Source organism: Salmo trutta, chromosome 16 (genome assembly GCF_901001165.1).
Source record: "Salmo trutta chromosome 16, fSalTru1.1, whole genome shotgun sequence".
Lineage (NCBI taxonomy): Eukaryota > Metazoa > Chordata > Actinopteri > Salmoniformes > Salmonidae > Salmo > Salmo trutta.
The window spans coordinates 48,348,428-48,373,420 of record NC_042972.1 but is presented as its reverse complement, the minus strand read 5'-3'; the positions used below and the strand labels follow the sequence as shown (position 1 = coordinate 48,373,420).

The window sequence follows — 24,993 nt, the reverse complement described above, 5'->3', positions numbered from 1 at the left end:
TGGAAGTCAAAATTAATGCACTGGACTCATATCAAATCTCTTTGCTTTATTGTGACAACTGTGGTTACATATTCTTTAGTACAATTGTTACCAGAGTGTATGAACTGAGCGACATTGATTTTCTTGACTCAAAGCTGTGATAGGAAAATAGCTTTTTAAAGTATTTTGACATTTTTTCAGGTCATTAGGGTTGGAGATAAACACTTCTTGTCTTCACTTTGTCCTCGCTTACATTCACTACATAGAAGTCTGGAAGAGAACATTAAGTAGGAATGTCAGTTCAATCACAACTATGCATTTCCACGAGACACACTTTACAGATTACAATTTGGCAACGTATGTGTATGCCCTGAAGGCTTACCGATAACTTGTCTGCAGTGAGATCATGATTTCCAAACCATGTACTGGGTGGGAACTGTACCTTGGCTTCTTGAAATTGTTTTGCTGTCCCCTGTAACTCTGTTTTCTCTGAACAGATGTCAGGTCCTGTTTGTAGGTGCCCTCGTAAATGTCTGACTGGCATTTCACATTATAGCTCCGGCCTTCTACTCTGGGTTTGAAAAAAGAATAAAGTACAGTATAAATATTTTTAGTGCTTCTATACTTAATTATAAACTGGGTGGTTTGAGCCCTGAGTGCTGATTGGCTGACAGCTGTTGTATATCAGACTGTATACCACAGGTATGACAAAACATTTATTTTTACTGCTCTAATTACGTTGGTAACCAGTTTATAATAGCAATAAGGCACCTTGGGGTTTGTGATGTATGGCCAATATACTGCGGCTAAGGACTGTCCAGGCACTCTGCGTTGTGTTGTGCTAAGAACAGCCATTAGCCGCGGTATATTGGATTTATACCACACCTCTGGCCTTATTGCTTAACTATAGTATAGCATTACTGACAGATTGCATAAACAGCAAATACTCACTGTAGCCGTTTCCCCATGATGCTCTGTAGGAACTTCCTGGCTGAGATTTGACCTAGAACCTTCCTGTAGCTGTTGGTAAAGATAGCATCAGCATGTCTTCCTGATCTGAGATGAAAGATGGGAGGGAGCACATGACCATTTCATGGATAGATGTATAGATTTTGAAAGTTCAGTCGTTGCCTTGATAGCTTTTGTTGTTATAAAACAAAAAGGTATTTCAGATTTTGGGGTGGCACTGACCGCAGTTCGGCTTTTTGCGTCAAGGGAGTGCTGTTTTTTCCCAGCAGTTGCATGGGATGCTCTATAGAGGAGGTCATCAGGATGGACGTGTCCCTCTGACCAAACCTGGGTGGAAAACACGTCACATAAATATGGTATGTGTCCACCCACTGTGCAAAACTGTTTGAATCAAAGTTGTTTCCACATTTCAATTTGCAAAAAGTCAGCAAGGTAAGGGCATTGTCTTTTTTTTATACCCAACTTTTAACCTAAATCCAATGACACGGTGAAATGTTTTGGTGATTTCACGTTGAATTCACATTAGTTGACAGCTCATCCAAATGTAAATCAAAACTAGACGTTGAACTGACGTCTGTGCCCAGTGGGCAGTCAGGCACTTTTTGTGAGATTTTGCTTAGATTAAGTTCGGAATAACAATTTCATGAGTATAACATCTATATCGAGAGCGTTGCGTTTCTGAAAGGACATTCTAAAAGGACAAGCATGAGGAAGTGTATCACTGGTGACTTTCGCAAAACCAAGTGAAATCGCAACAACAAAAAATGTCTGGGCAGCTCTAATCTTTATAGGGAATTATAAAGATAACATTCAAAATAAACGGTCTAAAAAATATTATCATAGACAACAACCATATTTCAAATGCCATTATCTCAATTGTAGTTAGGTCAAGTGACCATTTTCAGTAGATGTGTTTTTTCGCATATGCATAACAATGGTCTCATACTTTGCCCCCGAATGCTGTGATTAATGTGCTGTGCAAATGTTACACATTTTAGTGACTAATCCAGACATCTTGACCCTTGTTAGCATAACAAAAAGACAGGGCACACTATGACAGGCACACTGACCCCTGATAGATTTAGAGCATCGTGTTCAGAGACAGACTGCTGGCTGCAGTTATTCTCTGCTTCTTTCTGCTCTCTCTTGGCAGTCCAGTCTTTGTCTGTTACTAACCACACCTCATGTTCATCAGTGGGATGAAGCATTACATCATTTTTTTTCAGCAGCACAGAGTGAAAATTTAATTCTTAAAAGGGAGCTAGCAGGGAGTATTTGTGTATACCTGGCCCCTGGTCAAGGAGACTGGGGGCAGAGTAGTGGGGGGATAACTACAGTTCAGGTGTGGATCATTCCACTCAACAAGCTCTGCGTCATTAGCCTGTTGAACAAGAGGGTTAGTAACATATTTTACTGAGGGGGTTTAGTTGCTGTTCCCCAGAGATTGATATTAGAACACTTACACATTGGAGTGTTGTAAATGTCACTCAAAAGGCAATGCACACCACTATTGACATAGATACTAGGGGTTCATGAAAAGCTAATTGATTCAAAATTTAATTTAATCATATGACAAGTGACAGAACTATTTTGGATGCTCCAGCAGTAATCCACTAGAATCATAAATCACTCTTTTGTATTCAAGTTCATTATGGTTTGTGAGCTTTAACAGTTTTGCAATCATATTCATATTTAATTATTTAAACTCAAGTAGTGTCAGCATGCTTTTTTTAGATAGCAAACTTAAAATGTATTATCAGAAACATTTTCTAAATAATAATTATATTGGACAATTCGTCATACAACCCATGTTAGATGCAATATTTGTCAAATTAGCATGTTGGTTTATATTTTTGACACATTTGAATGCTATTAAAAGGACTTTAAATGTTTAAAGAAAATTGCTCTCATGCAGATTGATTGGATTCTTACCTAATAGATGGGTAGAGTGGGGCAACTGATACAGACATCACCAGACAGCAGAAAACGAGCAGTACAGCTCTATCCATCATCATGACTAGTTTTGGAAAACAACGGACAGCAAGAAGAAATGGCAGTGTTAAAATTACTTTATAAAAAACACTGAAGCCAGTTTTCCTCACTTGGCCCCTGATCTGATATCACTGCAGTAGACATTGAGTTCTCTAGGAGAGGTAGACTTGAAGCCTTGCTATATTGTTCTGATGATTACTTTGACAAAGATAAAGTATGGATTTTTCAGTGTAGCAATATGTAACTAAATTTAGGAAAATATTTGCTATAATGTTAAATGTCTTTATCCACTAAATGGGTAACTTTACTCAGGTAATATATTTTCTGTTTGATGTTCCAACCAATAAATAATTAAAGCACAAACGTGTAGTGTAGTGATTGCATTTGAAAACTAAACATCCATGTATGATTGACGTTAACAATAGAAATGTTATAATAATAAAAAAGTGATTGACATATAGTTAAAAAGGTTACAATATCAATGTATGTAATCATATCATCAAATGGTCTTCTTGACACACAAACACTATCAAATCTGAAACATAAAGTTAGTTACCTTAAAGTTACCTGGATTAAGTGTGCGTTAATTCTATTGGGTCCTTCTCCTGCAGTCCTTGATGTCAGTTCAGGTCATCATCTCAGAAGAAATGCTGGAACAGCTTTTTGTGGACATCACTTTCTGAATAAACCTTTTAAACCAACCCATCAAAGACACCAGTGACATCACCTCTGATGTTAAATTCGCTCTCTCCTCTCTGTCTGTCTGTCTGTCTGTCTGTCTGTCTGTCTGTCTGTCTGTCTGTCTGTCTGTCTGTCTGTCTGTCTGTCTGTCTGTCTGTCTGTCTGTGTGTCCCACTCCCCCCCATCGCTCTCTTTATCGCTCTCTTTATCTCTCTCTTTTCTTTTCACCCTACTGGTTGAGGTATGCTTTAGATTTCTCTCCCTTCTCTTTCATTGGTCATCTATCTATATTTTTTATTTGTTTAAATACACCTGGAATATAATGTATATTTATGGAACTGTTTTTCTGTAGTTAAGTACAGATTCCTTCAAGGTGCACAATGATGGCACTGTCACAGTGGAACCTTTTGTAAAATAGTTGGTTCAAGACGGACCGCAATATTGTACGTCCTTGAGGACGCGATTGACAGACGGCAGTTGTTTACACATGAGACGTGAAGATCACGCTGGCAAATTGCTTTGTGTGCCGAATGACAACTTGGGGATTAAAACGACTTCAATAGGGCAAATGTAGTATTCAACCGACAAGTTAATGTGCAGAAAGAAGAATTATGACATACGAAAGCTTTGGAGGGCTCTTTTTCTGATGTCAAGCCACTAGCTGGCTAACGTTAGCTACTTTGAACATTGTTTTCACATTTTCACCCATTGCAAAAATGTCGCGGCGATTTACGTTATAGACATATTTGACAAATATGAGAAACACCAACCGTTTAAGGCCTATTTTTCTTACTTTTGAACAATGGTTACCTAGATGGAGCTTGCAACACAGATTGTGTTGTTCAAAGCCAGTCAGCGTTCATTCTAACGAGGAGAGCAGGGCAGATAAATTCAAGACTCAAATAGCCACAGGTCCAAGATTTCATGACTTTGTCAAGGGAGCTTCTATCAACAAACAGCAACCTGTTATCACTGATGATTTGATAGACACTGACAAGCATGCCTATCTTCCTGAGGACTCAGAAATTGGGAATTCTAGGACAGGTTTGTGCACTGCACTTTTACATCTCGGATAAAAAAAATCGTCTTCCATTAATGACCGTTGAAATAATGCATGCTGATTATTTTTTTTACAGTGTGTTTTGAAACCTATGGCTGTCAGATGAATGTCAACGACACAGAAATTGCCTGGTCAATATTGCAGAAGAAGGGATATCAACGCACAAGTGATGTTGCTGAGGTACAGATGACATTCACTTTTTTAGGAGGATTAAAATATGCCTCACCAAATATTTCTATTGACAGAAACCTGTGGTTTAAATATACATGTTATCTCTTTCAGGCTGATGTTGTCCTCCTTGTTACATGCTCCATAAGGTAAAGTTCAAAGTCTTTTTAGGACAGAGGGAGGCATTTTTACTTAAGTTTTGTTCACTGAACTTTCAACATACTCAAGCAAGGTTTTCTCTGCTATGCTTCGCACAGAGAAAAAGCAGAACAAACAATCTGGAACAGACTACGGCAACTCACAGCCATGAAGAAAAGACGCTTAAAGACCCGCGTACCCATGAAAATTGGAGTCTTAGGTGAATGAGTTACAGTCCGACTTGTGACTATGATACATTTGATGTCTCTGTCTAAACCAACACTCTAGCATCAACACAGCATTCATGCTGGCTCTGATCCCCTGTATGTTTGTGGCCCCAGGTTGCATGGCCGAGAGGCTGAAGTCTGAGCTGCTGGAGAGGGAGAAGCTGTTGGATGTTCTGGCTGGTCCAGATGCATACCGGGACCTTCCTCGCCTCCTGTCTGTGGCCCATGGTGGTCAGCAGGCTAGCAACGTGCTGCTGTCTCTAGAGGAGACATATGCTGATGTCATGCCAGTTCACCACTCCCCCCAGGGTCTCAGCGCTTTTGTGTGAGTGTCTCTCTGACTGTCTGTCACATCTTGTACAGCTAGGCAAGTGTTTATTCGTCAGGTTGAATGTACTCTGGTGCATTTTACCATTTACAATCAGATGAGTTACACAGGACCCTAGAATTACATATAGAATCGAATACAGGACATTGGCCTTGATCCTGCATCCTCATGTCCCTCTCTGCTTTGTAGGTCCATCATGCGAGGATGTGATAACATGTGCAGCTACTGCATTGTCCCGTTCACTCGAGGTCGAGAGAGGAGTCGACCAGTGTCCTCTATCCTTGAGGAAGTCCATATCCTGTCGGAGCAGGTCAGTGTTTTAAATGTCTTAGGTGTGCTGTTACTGCTCTTGTTTGTGTCTTTCTTAATGGACTGTATGCAGGCTTAAGCTATTCTTAGCATTACTGTGTTTTTGTTCTGTACCAGGGCGTGAAGGAGGTGACCCTGTTGGGTCAGAATGTGAACAGCTACAGGGACACATCAGAGGAACAGTTCTGTAGTTCAGAGCCAGGCCAGCTGAGCCGGGGCTTTAGGACTGTGTACCGAGCCCGGCCCGGGGGCCTGCGCTTTGCTGACCTGTTGGACAGAGTGTCCCTCATAGACCCGGACATGAGAATTAGGTTCACCTCCCCTCATCCCAAGGACTTCCCTGATGAGGTACAAATGGAGTCCAAAAGGCAAACTGATGTTAATAGTATTGGAATTATATTGTTATTCTAATAGTCTGTAAGATTGTAAAGAATGCACTTTGTTCTTATTCTGTTCACTGCTACACACATACACTAATCTCAAGCAAAAATGTAAGGTAAACATTTGACCATTGAAGGATATACTTAAGCAATAAGGCACGAGGGGGTGTGGTATATGGCCAATATACCACGGCTAAGGGCTGATCTTACGCAACAACGCAACGCGGAGTGCCTGCATACAGCCCTTAGCCGTGGTATATTGGCCATATACCACAAACCCCAGAGGTGCCTTATTGCTATTATAAACTGCTTAACAATGTAATTAGAGCAGTTAAAAAGACATGTTTTGTCATACCCGTGGTATATGGTCTGTCAGCCAATCAGCATTCATGGCTCGAACCACCCAGTTTATAAAGTAGATTGTTCTCAGCATTGAAAAGTTGACGTGGACATTGTGACCCTGGTGTTTGTGTGTAGGTGTTGCAGCTGATCAAAGAGAGGGCGAACATCTGTAAGCAGATCCACCTCCCGGCTCAGAGTGGCAGCAGCACAGTCCTACAGGCCATGCGAAGGGGGTAATACAGCTCCTCTGTTTCAGCTTTTACTCTGCTCTCAAATAGAAATGTAACTAGATCCATGGAAACACATTCAAATATCTTTGTCGTCTTAATTGTGTCCATTTTGTAAATTTCAGCTATAGTAGGGAGGCTTACCTGGAGCTTGTGGACAACATCAAGACAATAATCCCAGGTAGACCACCTCAACTTGTTTCTACGTTTCTTTGTGATGAGTAGTTGCTGTGAATTCAGGTAACCGTTGCGGACCGGTTCGGCTATGCACATTGGCTGCATGCCAACGGCATCTTGTGTAATGTGCTTTTCAAAGCACTGACTGTCTTATTGCCATTGGGTCAGTGATGGTTCAATCCTGTGTGTGTGTGTGTCTCAGGGGTGAGCCTGAGCAGTGACTTCATCTCTGGGTTCTGTGGGGAGACAGAAGAGGACCACCTGCAGACCCTGTCTCTGATCAGGGAGGTGCGCTACAACGTGGGCTTCCTCTTTGCCTACAGTATGCGGAAGGTCCGTTCAACTCATTTAACGTACTGGAAGTGATTCCACATGTTCTATCAATACCATTGGTGTAGAGCATGGGTTCGCAACCGTAGTTTTTTTTTCTTCAGAAGCCCATAGTTTGTGTTATGAAATCCAGGCCCCTCTAAATTAGACAATATTTTCAAGAGTAAATTAAAAGTCATTTATGGTGTTAATGCCGTATATCCTGCGTACACTGTGCTGTGTCCTCTCTCCCAGAAAACCCATGCGTTCCATCGTCTTCAGGACGACGTGCCAGCGGAGGTGAAGCAGCGGCGGCTCGAGGAGCTCATCGGCATGTTCAGAGAGGAGGCCACCAAGGTCAACTCCGCCCTCATCGGCAGTGCACAGCTCGTACTAGTGGAGGGAGTGAGAACCATTTTCTTCTGCTCTTGAAATAAAACGCTCTCCTCATATCTTGGACCCAATGTTTGGCCTTTCCACCTGACCTGATGGGGAGAAACTCCTATCCCTACTCATATGGTTACTATTAGCATAATGTACATCTTTAAATACAAATGAATTGAGCCATGAGCCCCTGCTCCCCACACTTCAGACTTACCCTCCATGGGGAGACTAGCAATTTAGACCGGACCGATTCATCTTTACCCGTGGCGTGCAAACGTAGCATTATAGCAGGTCGAGCCAACGAGGATTGAAAATTCACCGGGCGAATCGTGTAAAACCCACTTTAATTCACATATAGGCAATGGTACTTAATTAATGGTACCACATTGTTCCAATATAAGTTGACCTTGTTTTCACGTCCCCTCAGGAGAGTAAGAGATCAGCTCAGGACCTGTGTGGGAGGAACGATGGGAACGTGAAGGTGATCTTCCCTCGGCAGGAAGTGGCTGGTCAGCCCACTGACACAGGCACGGACACTTCCCCCGTCAACCCGGGAGACTATGTCCTGGTCAAGGTACACTTTCATTCTGCCATAGCTGTTTCATACAACATTTTCTATCACACTTAGTCACAGCAAGACTTCTCTCTTTCAGTTATACTGTATCTATGAAAAGCTTTCCTTTGATGGATGCTTTGCTTTTAAATTCTTAGGTCCTTATTAAGGGCTTAAGTAGTTATTTTCAAGAAATGAGCCATTTTAAAGGTAATCGGGCACCATATTTAGAACTGTGCTGTTCCTGCCCTGTGACTGACTGGCCTGTCTCCCATACAGATAGAATCAGCCAATTCCCAGAGCCTGAGAGGACACGCCCTCAGCCACACCTCTCTGAGTGACTCAGCCACACGTTTACCTGACCACCGCCATGACGGACAACTGGCTTCAGTCGCTAGACACGGTATCTAGTCCTCTATACCCTGAAAGTGAGTGTGGAGTGGACGTCTTCTGTGGCACCACGACGCAGATGTAACATCGACAAAGATCCAATCCAGAGACAACTGACTGAAGAATACTTTTGTCAAATGAAATAAAAAATGCTTTATTGTGATTTGTTTCATTATACAAATATATTAATTATAAATTGGACGAAAGTGGAATACTGAAACGATTGAAAGATATTTAAGAATGTGGTTTATTATGTATAATACATTTAGATTTTTAAACGTTAATTGCATGTCTCGTTGGTTTGATTTGATTGTTGATTTGCAGTAAGATTTACATGGCACTTATCCTGTGAACTGAACGTCTGTCCCAATCAGCATGTAGTCCTGGAGAGAGAAAAGCAACAGTAGTTTGTCAAATATGGGACACTAAACACACTGTTTATAGTATAGGAGATATTGTAAATGATAGATGTTGGTAGCACTGAGCTCTTAGATCTAATGTACCTTCAGGACCTGCAGCTGAGTGTTGACAAGGCTTATCTTTCCAATAGCGGGAAGGGGAAAACCCTTCTCTAGGCGAGCTATAGGATAAAAACACAGTGGTCAATCAGAGCAGAAACAATTCATGTTTCCTTCCACCAATACAGTGCCTTTTGAGGAGTGTAACTTAGTCAAAAAATACTTTAGATTTCAACAAAAAAAACATGTTTTCCAACCTCGAGGTTAAATAAAAAAATGAAGTAACAGGATTGACGACTTCATCATAAATCCCGTTGTGACAGGGATTAAAAGCTTGAGTGCCACAGGGAGGGTAATTGAATGCAAGTTTCACAATTAAAAAAATATATATTATTAATATTTCTAGCCTGTCTGTGGGTAACAGGGTTGACGTGTTGTGCTCGGCCCGCTCAGTTTTCCACCACAAAACACCAGAAAATGGCTGAAAAGAGTAGAATCAGCTCACCTGTTTTTACACTGTGATTTGACTATTAGATGTTCAATGTTTCTTTTAACATTTTTAAAAAGGAATATTTTCACCATATTAAAAACGAGAGTTCAGGGTTGACCTTAAAAATGAGGGACAGGGTTTTTTTATGACCTTTAAATGAGAGACAGATGTAAATGAATCACTAATCACATTAAATAAATAATATTCAGAAATGACTTAGTCAAGCAACAAAATAACTAGGGTTTTACAATGGTTAAACTTGGAGAAATGTGGAAATTAAATGGGTTAATCTTCCTAGAAGTGACAGATTTGTTGAATTCTCCATGTGGTTGATATTATTGGGCACTTTATTTAATATAACAGGCTTTTAAAATTCAATATTGGTGCACAATTTCCACCTAAAATATCAAAAGAGAGTACTCTTCATGGAACGACCCAAATATAAATAATCGGGGAAGGAAAGCACTCACCATTGACCTTTGGTATCACAGCCACTTTCAGAACCATCAGGAAGATGTTGTCAAGAGATCCAACCTGTTTCAGTGTTTTAGATTCAGTGTGTTTAAGTATTTAAAAAGGAAGTTATATTCAAGTTACAAGCTCTGAATGTCATTCTTACCTGAAACTCTCCCACATAACTCGTTTCCAGAGTCATCTCAATTCTGTGAAAAACAGACCGCATTCAATTCCTTTGGACAGTTTCTGAAAAATAATTTCTTCCCCTTTTTCACCCGTGTAGACAATCATGCTCACTTGTTCAGAGTGACAGCCCCGGCCAACTTCACCCCGGTCACGTACAGTCGAGCACTGACACTACCCTCCTGTAGTGAGAACAGAGAGCTTGTAGAGTTATGCCGTAGAGTCTGACAGTCTGACCTACAGCATTCTACATCCTCCTGACTGAGTGACTGACATAGTGGCTGACTGACCATGTTGAGGACGAAGAGGGGAGAGAGGGTGGTGTTGGGCTGGATGGCGTAGGCCGTCACGCTGCCACTGGCCTGGACAGTCACGTTGTTGGGCTCAAAGAAGATGGTGGGCTCTTTCACCGTCTTCACCAGCAGCTTTATCATCATGCCAGGGAAACGCTTGGCTATCTGAGCACAGAAGAATATCTTCACTCTTCTGACCTGAGAAGAACACTCATGCTATCCTTACTTAGATGTTTGAACAAAGGCACGTTTCCGTTTCTAGAGGGACAGTAATGTCATTCTGTACTATTCTGAATATCGTGAGGTAGAATGAAGACAATGGTGGGTTGTGTTTATCACCTCTGGAATGAAGGCCCCGAACGTTCTGGTGTTCAGCCGAATGGGAGAGCTTGGAGGGATCTGTCAGGAGAAAATAGAGAGGAGGACTCTGGATCACTCTGTGGATGAGTCTGGAACAAACACGTTTGCAGTTGTGAAGGGATCCTCACCATATCATCGGTGATATAGAGGCTAAGTGCTCCAGCATTGTTGTACACGAAGCCTGCAGAGTTGGTGGTGAAGGCTGAGATTCCGATGTAGAGCATGTTGTTGACCTCAGGAGGCAGGGAGAAGGGCATGGGGGAGAACGGAGGCTCCTGGTGCTTCCCAATGTTGTAGAACTCACCCTGCAGAGAGAGAGAGAGAGAGAGGTTTGACCTTTATGCCTCTTGCTTGTTTACACCTTTCAACGGATACATTTGTAGTCGGAAATCTGGAGTTCTCACCTTCAAGCTGAAATCAATGGAGGCATTTGAAATGGTGGGTGATGTCACCATGGAATATTCAACTTCAGCATACTTGTCCACTTTGGCTAGAACTTCAAGATGGCAGAATAAATAAAAACAATTGTATCAATTTAGTAGCCTATGAATTACACAATAATGAACTAATCGATTCATTATCATACGTTCTTATGTACAAGTTGTGTTTTACCATTGAGAGTTTTGAGGTGTGGGTTCATGTCAGTAATAGTATCAGCCACTAGGGGGCAGATCTGTAACAATGATACAGAGAGATTATTATTGTCAAGACAACAGAAGAAAAATACCGGTTGTGATTGTTGAAGTGAGTTGAGTCAAAGAGGAAGTGAGATCAGTCAGAGAGGAAGAGAGTTATTGGTTGAGTTTGCGGTCTGGCATTACACTGTCTCTCACCTGTTTCTGCAGAGCACTGCGCAGGGCCTTGTCAATGTAGTCACTGAAAAGGTTGTACAGCCAGCTGGGAAACAAGAACCAAAGCACAATAAATCCACATTGCAATCATTTTATGACACTGCGGTTTGATTAGGCTTCCTTAGTCGGTAACATGCATTCTCACAAAGTTTTTAGTGGACTAGTTTTTCGTGCAGCTTTATAGTCTAGTTACCTTGCTCCACCATGGAACTTGATGCTGGCACTGCCCACGTTGGCCACACAGTTGACACTGCTGACCGTTGGCCTGCCTGTCTCATCACTCTTGATTGTAATACTGTCAGTGACGGTGAGTCCATTCACCTCCAGGTCGAAGGAGCCACTGTCTTTTCTAGATTGTTACCGAGAAAATAAGGATTGTGGATCGAGTCCTTTGTTTTATAGACAGACCCAAGAGAACATTGTGCAGTGTTGTTCAAACCTTGTCCTGGGGATGTACTGGGTGTGTAGCAGTAGAGGCTGCTGAGGGGAGGACGGCTCATAATAATGGCTGGAATGGAGTCAACGGAGTGGTATCGACCATACAGAAACCTCGTCTTTGTGTTTGATACCATTCCATGGACTGTTCCAGCCGTTATTATGAGCCGTCCTCCCCTCAGCAGCCTCCACTGGTGTGCAGTCTTTAGTTCCAGCTTGCTTGGCACAATCCAGCTGGTCCCGAGGATGCACTTACATGAAACTGAGGTATCGGATCTTCCAGTTCCCATGCAGGCTGATGACGGCATTAGTAATGCTTAGGCAGATTCCAGTATCTGGCACCAGTGCCAGAGCAGAGTTCGGCAGTCCCAGATTCACTATCGTTATTCTGGAGGATAAAATCGAGTATTGTAAACACTGTAGCATTTGTAAGCACAGTTGACTATATCAACAACAATTTACATGAGATATACAGATCAATGCAATATATTGGATTTACTCTCTTACCCTGTCAAACTGTACTTGACCTTGCCAATGGGAGCAACTCGCTCTGTCCCAGAGAGGTCTGGGACCTTCATGGTCTTGAGTTTCTGCTGCAGAGATGCCATCCCAATCTTTTTGACTGTGAACAAGACAGGATAGCAGGGGATTGGGACAGAATGATCACAATACACAAACACACTCATTTAGCTCTATTGCCCTTGCCTTACACCTACCATATTCAATGCCCTTCTCTGTGAGTTTGACCTTGACTCCAGGGTTGGTGGCCATTGCTAAGGGGACGAGAGCCAACAGAGCCAGCCAACAGCATGAAGACATCTTGACTGCAGTCACCTTTATGGGGGACAAACCAACAATAATATATCTGTTCTACAATGCAGGTGAATTGTTTGTCATAATAGAAATGGCACCATTCTTCAGACATTTGGGCTCCCTTTCAAGGGAGGGATGTGGCGGGGGTTGGTTTTGAGCTGACATGGAATTGTTTTAATATGGTCATATCATGGATAATTTAGCTATTCAGTCAATCCGGAACATTTCAAGAACTTTGAGAGTTTTTTCAAGTGCACTTGCAAAAACCATCAAGCGCTATGATGAAACTGCCTTTCATGAAGGAAGACCCAGAGTTACTTCTGCTGCAGGAGATAAGTTCATTAGAGTTACCAGCCTCAAAAGTTCAAATAAATGCTTCACAGTGTTCAAGTAACAGACACATCTCAACATCAACTGTTCAGAGGAGACTGTGTGAATCAGGCCTTCATGGTCGAATTGCTGCAAAGAAACCACTACTAAAGGACACCAATAAGAAGAAGAGACTACTTGCTTGGGCTAACAAACACGAGCAGTAGACATTAGACTGGTTGAAATCAATCCTTTTGAGTCCAAATAGGAGATTTTTGGTTCTAACCGCCGTGTCTTTGTGAGATGCAGAGTTGGTGAACGGATGATCTCTGCATGTGTAGTTCCCACTGTGAAGCATGGAAGAGGAGGAGGTGTGATGGTGTGGGGGTGCTTTGCTGGTGACAATGTCAGTGATTTATTTAGAATTCAAGGCACGCTTAACTAGCATGGCTACCGCAGCGATACGCCATCCCATCTGGTTTGTGCTTAGTGGGACTATCATTTGTTTTTCAACAGAACAATGACCCAACACATCTCCAGGCTGTGTAAGGGTTATTTTACCAAGAAGGAGAGGGATGGAGTGCTGCATCAGATGACCTGGCCTCCACAATCACCCGACCTCAATCCAATTGAGATTGTTTGGGATGAGTTGGACCGCAGAGTGAAGGAAAAGCAGCCAAAAGTGCTCAGCATATGTGGGAACTCCTTCAAGACTGTTGGAAAAGCATTCCAGGTGAAGCTGGTTGAGAGAGTGCCAAGAGTGTGCAAAGCTGTCATCAAGGCAAAGGGTGGCTACTTTGAAGAATCTAAAATATATTTTTATTTGTTTTACACTTTTTTGGTTGCTACATGATTCCAGCGGGTGCTGTTTTCGGGAGCTTCATGACATGGGTTTCCATGGCCGAGCAGCCGCACACAGGGGAAAACACTCAGTTCTGCCTCTGTATGGACAAATACTTCTTGTTTTGTTGCACGCAGCTTCCCTGACACCATCAACACTTGGGGAAACAAAGTCCCATATTTCATATCCTATTAAAAAGGAGTTACACAATCATGCAGCTTGCCAGTCAGAAAGGCAAAAAAGGAAACTGAACTGCTATCATTATCTGATCATCATAATTTTAACAGACCAACAGATGCTCATTCTTAGTACCCCAGTGATCATCACTTTGGAAATGATAACCTCTTTCTGTTGACTGGCAACTGATTCTGAATGACAGACAATCAGATAATGTAATCAGCCACGACAGTGGCCTTACAGGTCCTGATTGGAGCCCTGGGGGATGGGGAAGAAACCCAAATGATACAATCCAGACTTGATTCACTTTAGGGCTCTGAAAGAGCTGAGTGTTTCTGTCAGAGCTGCAGATAAGCCACATGATCCGTGAGGAGTTAGCGTGAGCTGGGCCTATATTGAATTATGCTTTGCCTGAAATTAACAGAGGCAAGGAAAAGAAAGTAAACAGATTTGGCTTGCCAAATCACAGACATGTGACTAGTGCATTTTAAGGAACTCAGTGTAGAGAGTTGGCTGTTTGTTGAAGGCCCTCCCCACTGGAATTAGTTTTAGGTGGCTTTTCGAATTGAGAATGTTGAAGAAATTCTCAAACCACATATAGACAGTTCCTCAACTACCCAGAGAAAAAGAGAGCACTTTTGGAAAATCTACTTGGAAAATATAGTTTACCAAGCTACCAATTACTTTATTTTTCTCTGTACTGGCCCCCCGTGGGAATCAAACCCACAACCCTGGCGTTGCAAACACCATGCTCTACCAACTGAGCTACAGGGAAGGCCAATCATCCCCGTATGATCCATTTTGCATCATATGATGCTGCGTTTTGCAGAATGTATCATATGGGGAGGATTTGTGTTTTTTTTAAGTTACCTATCTTGAAAACTTGATTGCTGCCAAGCAAAACAATTTGGGACTATGTCAACAATGGACTAACGAAACAAATATGAACAGATCGTTTTAGGGTGGAATTGTCGTTTAAGCTACGCTAAAGCTACCCATAAGAAAAAGATAGTTTGCTTAACTGAAGTTACTTTGTAAAAAGTAGTTCCCTACATCCAAACTACTTTGTGGAGAATTATCATATCTAAATCGGAACTATTATAGAAATCAAAATGCAAAAACATATGTGAATGTGTAATTTAGCCTATTAAACACAATAACAATGTTTCAAGTGACAATTAAGCAGGTCTGATGCCAAAAAAGAAAGGACATTATTGCCTACTTCACATATATTTTATTTTTGCAAAAACATATTGTGTAGTTTCAGTAGTTAGCTACGGTACAGCGCTACATGGCAAAAAAGCAATTCATTACTGATGAAAACACTACCTAGATTTGAAGCTACTGCAAAATGTCGTTTAATTACTTGTAGTTCACTACTCCCCAACACTGCTTTTGACAGACTGTTAATTTACCACACTGTATGTCACCCACCATCTAGCCTGCTTACTCAGTGGTGATTGAGGAGTGACCGCTTTCATAAAATAACACCACGGCACTCTACAATACATTTGCCATAAATACCTGCAAAACACAGCCAACATGGGTTCTCGAATACCCTGACTCTTCTTAAACGCGAGATCACTTTTAAACTGAGAGAAACAGTCTATATGGTATACAGTACCGTTCATAACATATATGAGTTACATTGTATTAGATAAAGCATAATTAGTCATGCACAACTCTGTAGTTACCTTATGCACTGGTAAGAAAGTGGTGTGGAACTTCTGTTGTTGTTGCACCCTGGCTGGCGGCAGGGCAAAGTGAAAGGGGAAGAGAGGCACATGGCCTTTAATTCACTTCTCTGAACCAGGAAGAGTTACTGAGACTACCCATTCTGTGGATAATGGAGAGGATGGAGCGAATTTTGTGCAAAGCAGGACAATCCAGTGAATGTTAGCTGTTCCCTTAGTCATGTTAACAAACTAATTCATACCATTCAGAGAGGGATTTGTTCAGGATATACAGTAAAGAAAGAGTAAACAATGGAATATTTATGAGTACCAATGAAACTTGGTAACATAGTTTGATGCAAAGCCAACTAATAATTGAGATTGTAAAGCAATTAAACCATTAAGTGTAGGTACTCTTAATCACACATGATTGCTTTAGCCTAATAGATAATAGAATACATTATTTTTAAATATTGATATTGACTTTCTTGTTACTTCACTAATCTGCCCACCAGGTACATCATAACATTTAATCAGGAATCAAGGTAAGACCCAGATGCAGACATGTCGAATTGACAATGGTTTAATATTCCAACAGAGGCAGGCAGGCAAGGGTCAGTAAACCAGAGGTGGGGCAACGGTACCGGACGGCAGGCAGGGTCAGGGTAGGCAGAGGTCAACAATCCAGAGGTGGGGAAAAGGTACAGGTCAGCAGGCAGGCTCAGGGGCAGGCAGAGTGGTCAGGCAGGCGGGCTCAGAGTCAGGACAGGCAAGGGTAAAAACAAGGAGGGTGAGAAAAAGAGAGACTGGGAAAAGCAGGAGCTGAGACAATATGCTGGTTGACTTGACGAACAAGATGAACTGGCAACAGACAAACAGAGAACACAGGTAAAAGTACACAGGGGCTAATGAGGAAGATGGGCGACACCTGGAGGGGGGTGGAAACAATCACAAGGACAGGTGAAACATCAGGGAAAGGTGATCTTGGTGACAATGGTAACAATATGTACGGTATGAGATTATTTATGAGATTATTTCATATTATCACGCTGTAAATATCATACTAAGCAAACATCAAGATGACTGGAATGATTACTGAAAATACATGTAAAATAGGGATATCAGCAACAAACTAAAAAACAGTCATGCCTCCATAAGTATGAATAATTATCGCTCTATAATTCATTTCACATGTCATATAAAACAAATTAATGTAAATCCATTATGTATGGATAGAAATGTCTCTGAACTTGTATCTTACTTACAGTGGGGTAAAGAACTTAAATAAAAAATACTTTAAAGTACCACTAAAGTAGTTTTTTTAGGGTATCTGTACTTTACTTTTCTATTCATATTTTTGACAAATTTTACATTTACTCCACTACATTCCTAAAGACAATATGTACTTTTTACTCCCGTACATTTTCTCTGGCACCCAAAAGTACTCGTAACATTTCGAATGCCCAGGCAGGATATCAATATGGTCCAATTCACGCGCGTATCAATATAACACATTGTTATCCCTACGGCCTCTGATCTGGCGGACTCATTAAACACAAATACTGTGTTTGTAAATTATGTCTGAGTGTTGGAGTGTGCCTTGTCTGTCCATAATTTAAAAAACAAGAACATCATTACTTCTGGTTGGCTTAATATAAGGAATTTGATGTATAGAATTAAGTAGGACAATTGAGTACTTTTTCCCACCACTGTGGAATTTACTGGATGACTTTCTCTTTTACTTGAGCCATTTTCTATGAACATGTCTTTACTTTTACTCAAGTATGACAATTTCGTACTTTTTCTAACACTGCTTACTTGGTAGATTTTGATTGAAGCACCCAGAGGTATGTACAGTAGATTCAGTGTTGTATTCTAATGCATTCTAGATCATTGTGTACAGTTTTGGGTCAAGATAGGCTTTTTTGCTTTTACATGTGGAATATCAGAAATCAGAAATGTAACCATGTTGGAAACTTCTCAGAAGAGAAGAATGAAGTAACAGACAATAATATTTCGTTCGATGAAACATTGTGTATTTATTCAGACTGACTCACTGAGTCACATCATTGAATACCTTAATTTAAGGTAAATATTTCAACAGAAATAAAGTGATTAAACATCACAACAAGAACTTGAACACATATCCAAGATATGATACTCTATCAGAGTATAGGATACACAGTTACTGTCTTTATAAAATACAATACAATTGTTTTAAATAAACAAGGGGTTTTCAATGCAATATACAAATTATTCATTTAATGTGAGCAACATTTTCTGAAAAACAGATCAAACACTGCTAATCACAGAGTGATGATAAAGGTACAATACCCAGTTTGGATAAATAATCCTCCTGGAGGAACATTGATGCTGTAGCTCAAGTTGATCAATATCAAATATATAACTGATACATACTTCACAGAAGATGCTCAATACAATGTCAATATGACTCTATCACTACACAAATGTAGTGGCAATAGGTTTTTGTCTTATACATTTTGACCTTTAAACAGATCAGTCATAGATCATCAAAAACAGATTGATTATATAATATCTATTGTGGGTTAAAGGTTCTCATGGAGGACAATTAAAGTTATCGTTGATCATGAATATAAAAACATGATCAATATAATCAACAAGTTTCACAAAACATTAACGTTATTTCAATTATCGATTTGATCATTTTCTCAGAAAACGTTAACTTGTTCAGTACAACTTTAATTGTCTCACAGCAAGACTTTAAAAACCTTCGGCATTAACAGAAAACAAAGAAGATTTTTTCTTATACTCATTACTGTCCATGAAATTAATCTTAGACCAATATGGTCCATCCATTGTGTTTGTCTGAGTGGAGCTCCAGTCTGTAGGTCTCTACCAGGGCCTCCAGAGGGTGATGTTGACTGGACTCTTGTCTTTGCTGATGCTGTGCTGGGCTGGGGAGCTCAACTGAGGAAGGTCAATCTCCCTCCTGTTCTTATCAGAGGATGGCTGCAGGCTCTGGAAGTGTCTCAGCAGTCTTCTCTGGGACTGTGTCTTCAGCTCATCTTTAGACAGGAAGTGAACAATCTCTTGGACACACATGGAGTAACCCTGATTGACAGGTGCTGAGCAGGAGGAGGAGCTCACTGACTGGTTCTGTTGCTGTCGTCTCAGGAAGCAAACTGTCATCTCCAGGATGTCGGCTTTGTCCAGCTTGGAGTCGGGCTGCTGGTTGAGGATCTCTGGAACCAGGAGAGACTTGAGCTGCTCAATGCTGTTGTTGATACGATCTCTGCGTAACTTCTCCACCACTGGCTTTCTTAGCTGCAAGAAGAGACATGGAGAGGCATGAATAACCTTATTCTGGTGTGGGACATTATTGAAGCAAATAAACAATCAATCAATACAACTGAATAAATGTCATTGAATTTTAATCTTAAGTTTACCTTGTTTGTCAGAGTCAGGTTCTCCTTAGAATAGATCATAGCTGAAGTGATTGTAGGTACCATGGCTGGATCTCTGTGCTGTAGAGGTCTGTGTAGAGAGAATCTGATCTCTTCTGGCTTCATCTCTCCTATATATAGTCCCAAATCTACATATGAATGTGTGGGTCTTGGGCTTGTTGGAGTTTCTCACAGTCTGTAGCCAATGGGAGAGCTTGGGAGGACAATGAGGAGTGTGGAGCTGCCACATGCTCAGTGTTCTTATTGCTGGGGGACAATGGTCACGTCTCAGGGGAACAGGTGGAGGGGTGGGAGGTGATGGAGAGTGACTGACAGAGCACTGTGTGAATCTGGGAAAGTGGTGACCCCCAGATCTGCTGCCTGATGTTGGGATCAATGACACTAACAGAGCACACGCTCATCATTACAACTTACACGTGTGAGACTGACACAGATTCTCTAATGAAACGAACAGTGTTAATAATCCCCACCTATAAGGACATTGTTGAATGTAGTATTCTGTATCCACGCTTCATCACCATCTTAGAAACATTTTATTCTCTCCATTTATATGACTTCTGATATTAATGAATGACTCTACAATATGCTTTTACTTTTCACATACCGGTAGCTACATTTAACAACATGATGATATATGACAATGTATCATAATTTCAATTCCTGTTAAATTTCATGCATGTTTGTATTTTCAGTCAGTTAGAATGTTTAGGAATATATAAGATTTTAGTCAACATTAAGAGGTGAGTGGATAGATACCAGGATAATGTGTACCTTGGTTTTCAGTATTTTAGGGGTCATCAGTATCAATAGCAAGGGTTCTCTTAACTCTGTATTAGCAGTTATAAGGTCAAGCATTCTGGAGTTCAAATGTAGCAGATGTGTCCTCTGTCTTGAGGCTACCGGTCAGTGTGAGTAGAGAGCTGATCTGAGTTTCCCACACTGAGTCCTGTGTGCTGTGATCAATGCATTACAAAAGCTGCTCAGTGGACCATTAGTGACGGCTATTGGCTCAGTGTTGTACTAAAGACAGAGGCTGACATCACAGACCTTCTGGATTTTGGAGGGAAAGATCAGCACTGGCAGGATTATACTAACAAGACACAGCTTTATAAATACATATTCATCCTTTAATGGCATAAAACACATGATTTTGAGTACTCTGTTGAAAATTATTGTCTGTGATTTGTTTCATTATAAATCGACAAAGGGTTAACTTTTGTACGCCTGATTAAAATTGAGAGCTGTTCACTGTTTATCACACAAATATCTGAACTACATACATTTACTGAATAAACCTCAGTCCATCATCAAGATGGAGAAAGCCTATCATAACTTGGGTAAATATATCAGAATTTGCTTTATTTAATAATTATTCTATTTCCCTCCTAAGAAAGAGTAAGAAATAACCAAAATACCCCCTCCCACCCATTCTATCCACTGAACAATAGAAGTGTGCCTATTCACCATAGAGACTCACAGGTGCTGGTGGGACTGATGCGGACACTAAACTGTGACTCTGCTCTCCAGAGCTTTCCCACACTTTGCCCATTGAAAGAGCTTCCACTAAACAATACAACTGTGCCTTGTTAAATGCTAATTCATCTCTACACAAGCAGTTCCTATCAAGCCCTTGGGGGTGAAGCTCTGTACACAAATATTTATCTTACGCAACAGATAAAGATTCACTGTTACAGAGAATCAATTCAAGCTCTAATTGTATGTTTATACAAATAAATATTTTTTCAACCATGCCCCACATACAAACAGAATAAAAACAGCATTAATTTCATTCATCTTGAAGAAGGGGCAAGTACTGCCTAAAAATGCTTTCAAAATGCACAAAATGACATCTTGAACTTTTTTTAGAAACATATGTTTTAGCAGATTTCTAAATTCAAGACCCAAATAGTAAACATTAAATGTTGTGAGATTATCAGAAATATATCCATTGATTTCCCCATAGAGACCCAGACCCCCACTCTAACCTCTGACAGTCCAGGGTAGAGGTCCCAGTCTATTGTCCCAAAGGGGCCCTGTGAGTGAGTTCTCCTCGGTTTCCCACATTCTCTCCATTCACTGCTTTCAATGGAGGAACAATAGAAGTGTGTCTTATTACACATCACATTAGCTACTGAGTTTGAGGGGCACAGCTGCTCTAAACATTTAAAGCATTAAGATGACAGTACTAGTTTTTACCCAACACCTGGAATCACTGATATATTATGACTAAACTAAAATAATGTAATACATTCTGAAACACTGAAAAGACATTTATTTATAACAGGTGCATCAATAAAGTATATATCAGTCATGTCTCCTAAGGAAGTCCGATTGATAATCACTTACATCTCTATAGTTCATTACACCTTTACTACAACAAGATATGATATGACTGTTATGTTTTATATAAAAACAATTACCGTAAAATAATCATGTATGACTAGAAATGTCTCTTAACATTGATCTTAATCTGTAGATTTTCAATGAAAAACCCAGAGATAAAAATGTATGTATTGATTCGATTGAGTGTTGCATTCCAATGCAGTCTGTGTTCTGTATATTCTTGGGGGATAACTTTTATTGTTTTTGAATCAGCCACTTAATCTATGTGGAGTTTCATAAATCAGTAATTTAATAATGTAATGTTGTTGGAGGATTATCTTTGTCAAGAAAAGAATGAAGTAACAGACAATAATATTTCATTTAATGATTTGTGTATTTATTCAGACTGACTCAATGAGTCACACCATCAATATCTTAATGTCAGAGAAATATTTCAACAGAAATAAAGTGATTAAACATCACAACAAGAACTTGAACAAATCTCCAAGATATGATACTCTATCAGAGTATAGGATACAAAGTTACTATCTTCCTAAAAGAAAAAATAATTGTTTAAAATAAACAAGACTTTTACAATGATATTTTTTTCATCCCATTTGCGATACAATTACCCAATTTGGGTAAATTTTCCTCCTGGAGGAACATTGATGCTGTAGCTCAAGTTGATCAATATCAAATATATAACTGATACATGCTTCACAGAAAATGCTCAATACAATGTCAATATGACTCTTTCACTACACAAATGTAGTGGGAATAGGTTTGTAGCTTATAGAGTTTGAACTTAAAACAGATCAATCAAAGACTGTCACAAATACATTGATGTCATAACATCCATTTTGTTTTAAAGGTTCTCATGGAGGACAATTAAAGTTATCGTTGATCAGGAATATAAACACATGATCAATATAATCAACACATTTCACAAAACATAAAGGTTATAATGATTTCAATTAACACTACAAAAATGTACTTTTCAAAGATCAGATTATTTTCTTGGAAAAACCTTTTCAGTTCAGTACAACTAAAATAAAATGTCTCAATCACAGCAAGACTTTAAAAAACTCCTGCATAAGCACAAAACAAAGAAGATTTTTTCTTATACTCATTACTGTCCATGAAATGAATCTTAGACCAACATGGTTCATCCATTGTGTTTGTCTGAGTGGAGCTCCAGTCTGTAGGCCTCTACCAGGGCCTCCAGAGGGTGATGTTGACTGGACTCTTGTCTTTGCTGATGCTGTGCTGGGCTGGGGAGCTCAGCTGAGGACAGTCACTCTCTATCCTGTTCTTATCAGAGGATGGCTGCAGGCTCTGGAAGTGTCTCAGCAGTCTTCTCTGGGACTGTGTCTTCAGCTCATCTTTAGACAGGAAGTGAACAATATATTGGACACACCTGGAGTAACCCTGGTTGAGGATCTCTGGAACCAGGAGAGACTTGAGCTGCTCAATGCTGTTGTTGATACGATCTCTGCGTAACTTCTCCACCACTGGCTTTCTTAGCTGCAAGAAGAGACATGGAGAGGCATGAATAACCTTATTCTGGTGTGGGACATTATTGAAGCAAATAAACAATCAATCAATACAACTGAATAAATGTCATTGAATTTGAATCTTCAATTTACCTTGTTTGTCAATTTACCTTGTAGGTGCCATGGCTGGAGGTCTGTGCTGTAGAGGTCTGTGTAGAGAGAATCTGATCTCTACTGGCTTCATCTCTCCTATATATAGTCCCAAATCTACATATGAATGTGTGGGTCTTGGGTTTGTTGGAAGTTCTCACAGTCTGTAGCCAATGGGAGAGCTTGGGAGGACAATGAGGAGTGTGGAGCTGCCACATGCTCAGTGTTCTTATTGCTGGGGGACAATGGTCACGTCTCAGGGGAACAGGTGGAGGGGTGGGGGGTGATGGAGAGAGACTCACAGTGCACTGTGTGAATCTGGGAAAGTGGTGACCGCTAGATCTGCTGCCTGTTGTTGGGATCAATGACACTGACAGAGCACACTCCTAATTTTTACAATTTACACGTGTGAGACTGACATGTCTCTAAAATGTATAGGAATGCAGCACATTATATAAAATGCTTTTTGGCTACTAAAATTGTATTTCATTTTTATTAACATTTTTACTGATGGTCTTTTAGAAATATTATCAATCAGATCGGAGTCATTTGACACTGATCTGTCTCTAGCAGATTACCTCCGAGGTAATGTGACTCCATCTAAGTGCAGCAACTCTGAGGTGATGATGATCTTCTGTCTGTCTACAGGCTCAGGTTTCATAGAAGCCCCAGGCAGCGAACTTCCCTCCTCTGAGCTCCACAGCACAGCTGGCTCCCTGCACAACACTGAGCGTGCCCCAGTCACACGCCCTCCTCTTCCTGGAGCTGGGAGCCAAAGGGACACACGGCTTCCCACACTTCTGCATGCCGCCTGCTGAGCCCTGACACACAATAGAAGTGTGTCTGCTCTCACAAAGCCCCACTGGCTGTGCCCATGCACAGCAAGCCAGGGAGAGGATTGGTTTATAAGGCAGTCTAGTACCTACAGGCAGTGCTGTAAATACTTAAATAAAAATACTTTAAAGTACTACTTAAGTAGTTTTTGGATGTTATCTGTACTTATATACTATTTATATTTTTGACAACTTTTACTTTTACTCCACTACATTCCTAAAGAAAAGAATGTAATTTTTACTCCATACATTTTCCCTGACACCCAAAGTACTCGTTACATTTTGAATGCTTAACAGGACAGGAAAATGGTCAATTTCACGCACTTACCAAGAGAACATCCCTGCTCATCCCTGCTGATCTGGCGTCATCCCTTCTGCCTCTGATCTGGCGGTCATCCCTTCTGCCTCTGATCTGGCGGTCGTCCCTACTACCTCTGATCTGGCGGTCATCCCTACTGCCTCTGATCTGGCGGTCATCCCTACTGCCTCTGATCTGGCGGTCATCCCTACTGCCTCTGATCTGGCGGTCATCCCTACATCCTCTGATCTGGCGGACTCACTAAACACAAATGCTTCCTTTGTAAATTATGTCTGAGTTTTGGAGTGTGCCCCTGACTATCTGTACATTTTAAAAACAAGAAAATCGCGCCGTCTGGTTTGCCTAATATAAGGATTTTGAAATTATTTATACTTTTACTTTTACTTTTGATATTTTAGTATATTTAAACCCAAATACTTTTCAACTTTTACTCAAGTAGTATTTTACTGGATGACTGACTTTTACTTGAGTCGTTTTC

The 24,993-nt window shown here is 40.6% G+C and overlaps 5 protein-coding genes across 8 annotated transcripts; 1 reads left to right on the top strand and 4 right to left on the bottom strand.

Annotated features, from left to right (window-relative positions):
- Positions 1-26: 26 nt before the first annotated feature.
- On the bottom strand, positions 27-3,033 carry ghrh (growth hormone releasing hormone). 2 transcript variants are annotated; one of them, XM_029694695.1, is made up of 6 exons: positions 2,881-3,033; positions 1,705-1,716; positions 1,171-1,275; positions 931-1,035; positions 422-550; positions 27-249 (listed from the first exon to the last, which is right to left on the bottom strand). In XM_029694695.1, exons 1-6 carry the CDS (start codon positions 2,961-2,963, stop codon positions 177-179), a joined length of 507 nt encoding a protein of 168 aa, XP_029550555.1. In that variant the 5' UTR covers positions 2,964-3,033; the 3' UTR covers positions 27-176. The 2 variants fall into 2 exon arrangements, with proteins under 2 accessions (XP_029550555.1, XP_029550554.1); XM_029694694.1 differs by lacking the exons at positions 1,705-1,716; positions 2,881-3,033 and adding an exon at positions 2,019-2,207.
- Positions 3,034-4,049: 1,016 nt separating this feature from the next.
- cdk5rap1 (CDK5 regulatory subunit associated protein 1) lies at positions 4,050-8,894 on the top strand. 2 transcript variants are annotated; one of them, XM_029694688.1, is made up of 13 exons: positions 4,050-4,665; positions 4,758-4,861; positions 4,964-4,998; positions 5,107-5,207; positions 5,329-5,539; positions 5,732-5,852; positions 5,969-6,199; positions 6,709-6,806; positions 6,926-6,981; positions 7,180-7,310; positions 7,569-7,691; positions 8,098-8,244; positions 8,503-8,894. In XM_029694688.1, exons 1-13 carry the CDS (start codon positions 4,377-4,379, stop codon positions 8,632-8,634), a joined length of 1,779 nt encoding a protein of 592 aa, XP_029550548.1. In that variant the 5' UTR covers positions 4,050-4,376; the 3' UTR covers positions 8,635-8,894. The 2 variants fall into 2 exon arrangements, with proteins under 2 accessions (XP_029550548.1, XP_029550547.1); XM_029694687.1 differs by having other exon boundaries at positions 7,542-7,691.
- On the bottom strand, positions 8,837-16,072 carry LOC115150890 (bactericidal permeability-increasing protein). Its single transcript, XM_029694689.1, has 16 exons — positions 15,974-16,072; positions 12,856-12,973; positions 12,647-12,761; positions 12,396-12,527; positions 11,898-12,053; positions 11,687-11,750; positions 11,466-11,526; positions 11,258-11,349; positions 10,982-11,158; positions 10,833-10,892; positions 10,491-10,658; positions 10,315-10,382; positions 10,181-10,223; positions 10,032-10,095; positions 9,117-9,193; positions 8,837-8,996 (listed from the first exon to the last, which is right to left on the bottom strand). Exons 2-16 carry the CDS (start codon positions 12,956-12,958, stop codon positions 8,955-8,957), a joined length of 1,422 nt encoding a protein of 473 aa, XP_029550549.1. The 5' UTR covers positions 12,959-12,973; positions 15,974-16,072; the 3' UTR covers positions 8,837-8,954.
- A 2,455-nt stretch (positions 16,073-18,527) lies between these two features.
- LOC115150887 (transcription factor HES-5-like) lies at positions 18,528-19,667 on the bottom strand. Its single transcript, XM_029694684.1, has 2 exons — positions 19,381-19,667; positions 18,528-19,258 (listed from the first exon to the last, which is right to left on the bottom strand). The coding sequence occupies exons 1-2, from the start codon at positions 19,501-19,503 to the stop codon at positions 18,827-18,829; spliced, it is 555 nt and encodes a 184-aa protein (XP_029550544.1). The 5' UTR covers positions 19,504-19,667; the 3' UTR covers positions 18,528-18,826.
- A 2,428-nt stretch (positions 19,668-22,095) lies between these two features.
- On the bottom strand, positions 22,096-23,656 carry LOC115150888 (transcription factor HES-5-like). Of its 2 annotated transcripts, none has more exons than XM_029694686.1 (2): positions 23,384-23,656; positions 22,096-23,244 (listed from the first exon to the last, which is right to left on the bottom strand). In XM_029694686.1, exons 1-2 carry the CDS (start codon positions 23,579-23,581, stop codon positions 22,930-22,932), a joined length of 513 nt encoding a protein of 170 aa, XP_029550546.1. In that variant the 5' UTR covers positions 23,582-23,656; the 3' UTR covers positions 22,096-22,929. The 2 variants fall into 2 exon arrangements, 1 of the variants encoding a protein (XP_029550546.1); XR_003867171.1 differs by having other exon boundaries at positions 23,154-23,244; positions 23,367-23,444.
- Positions 23,657-24,993: the final 1,337 nt, after the last annotated feature.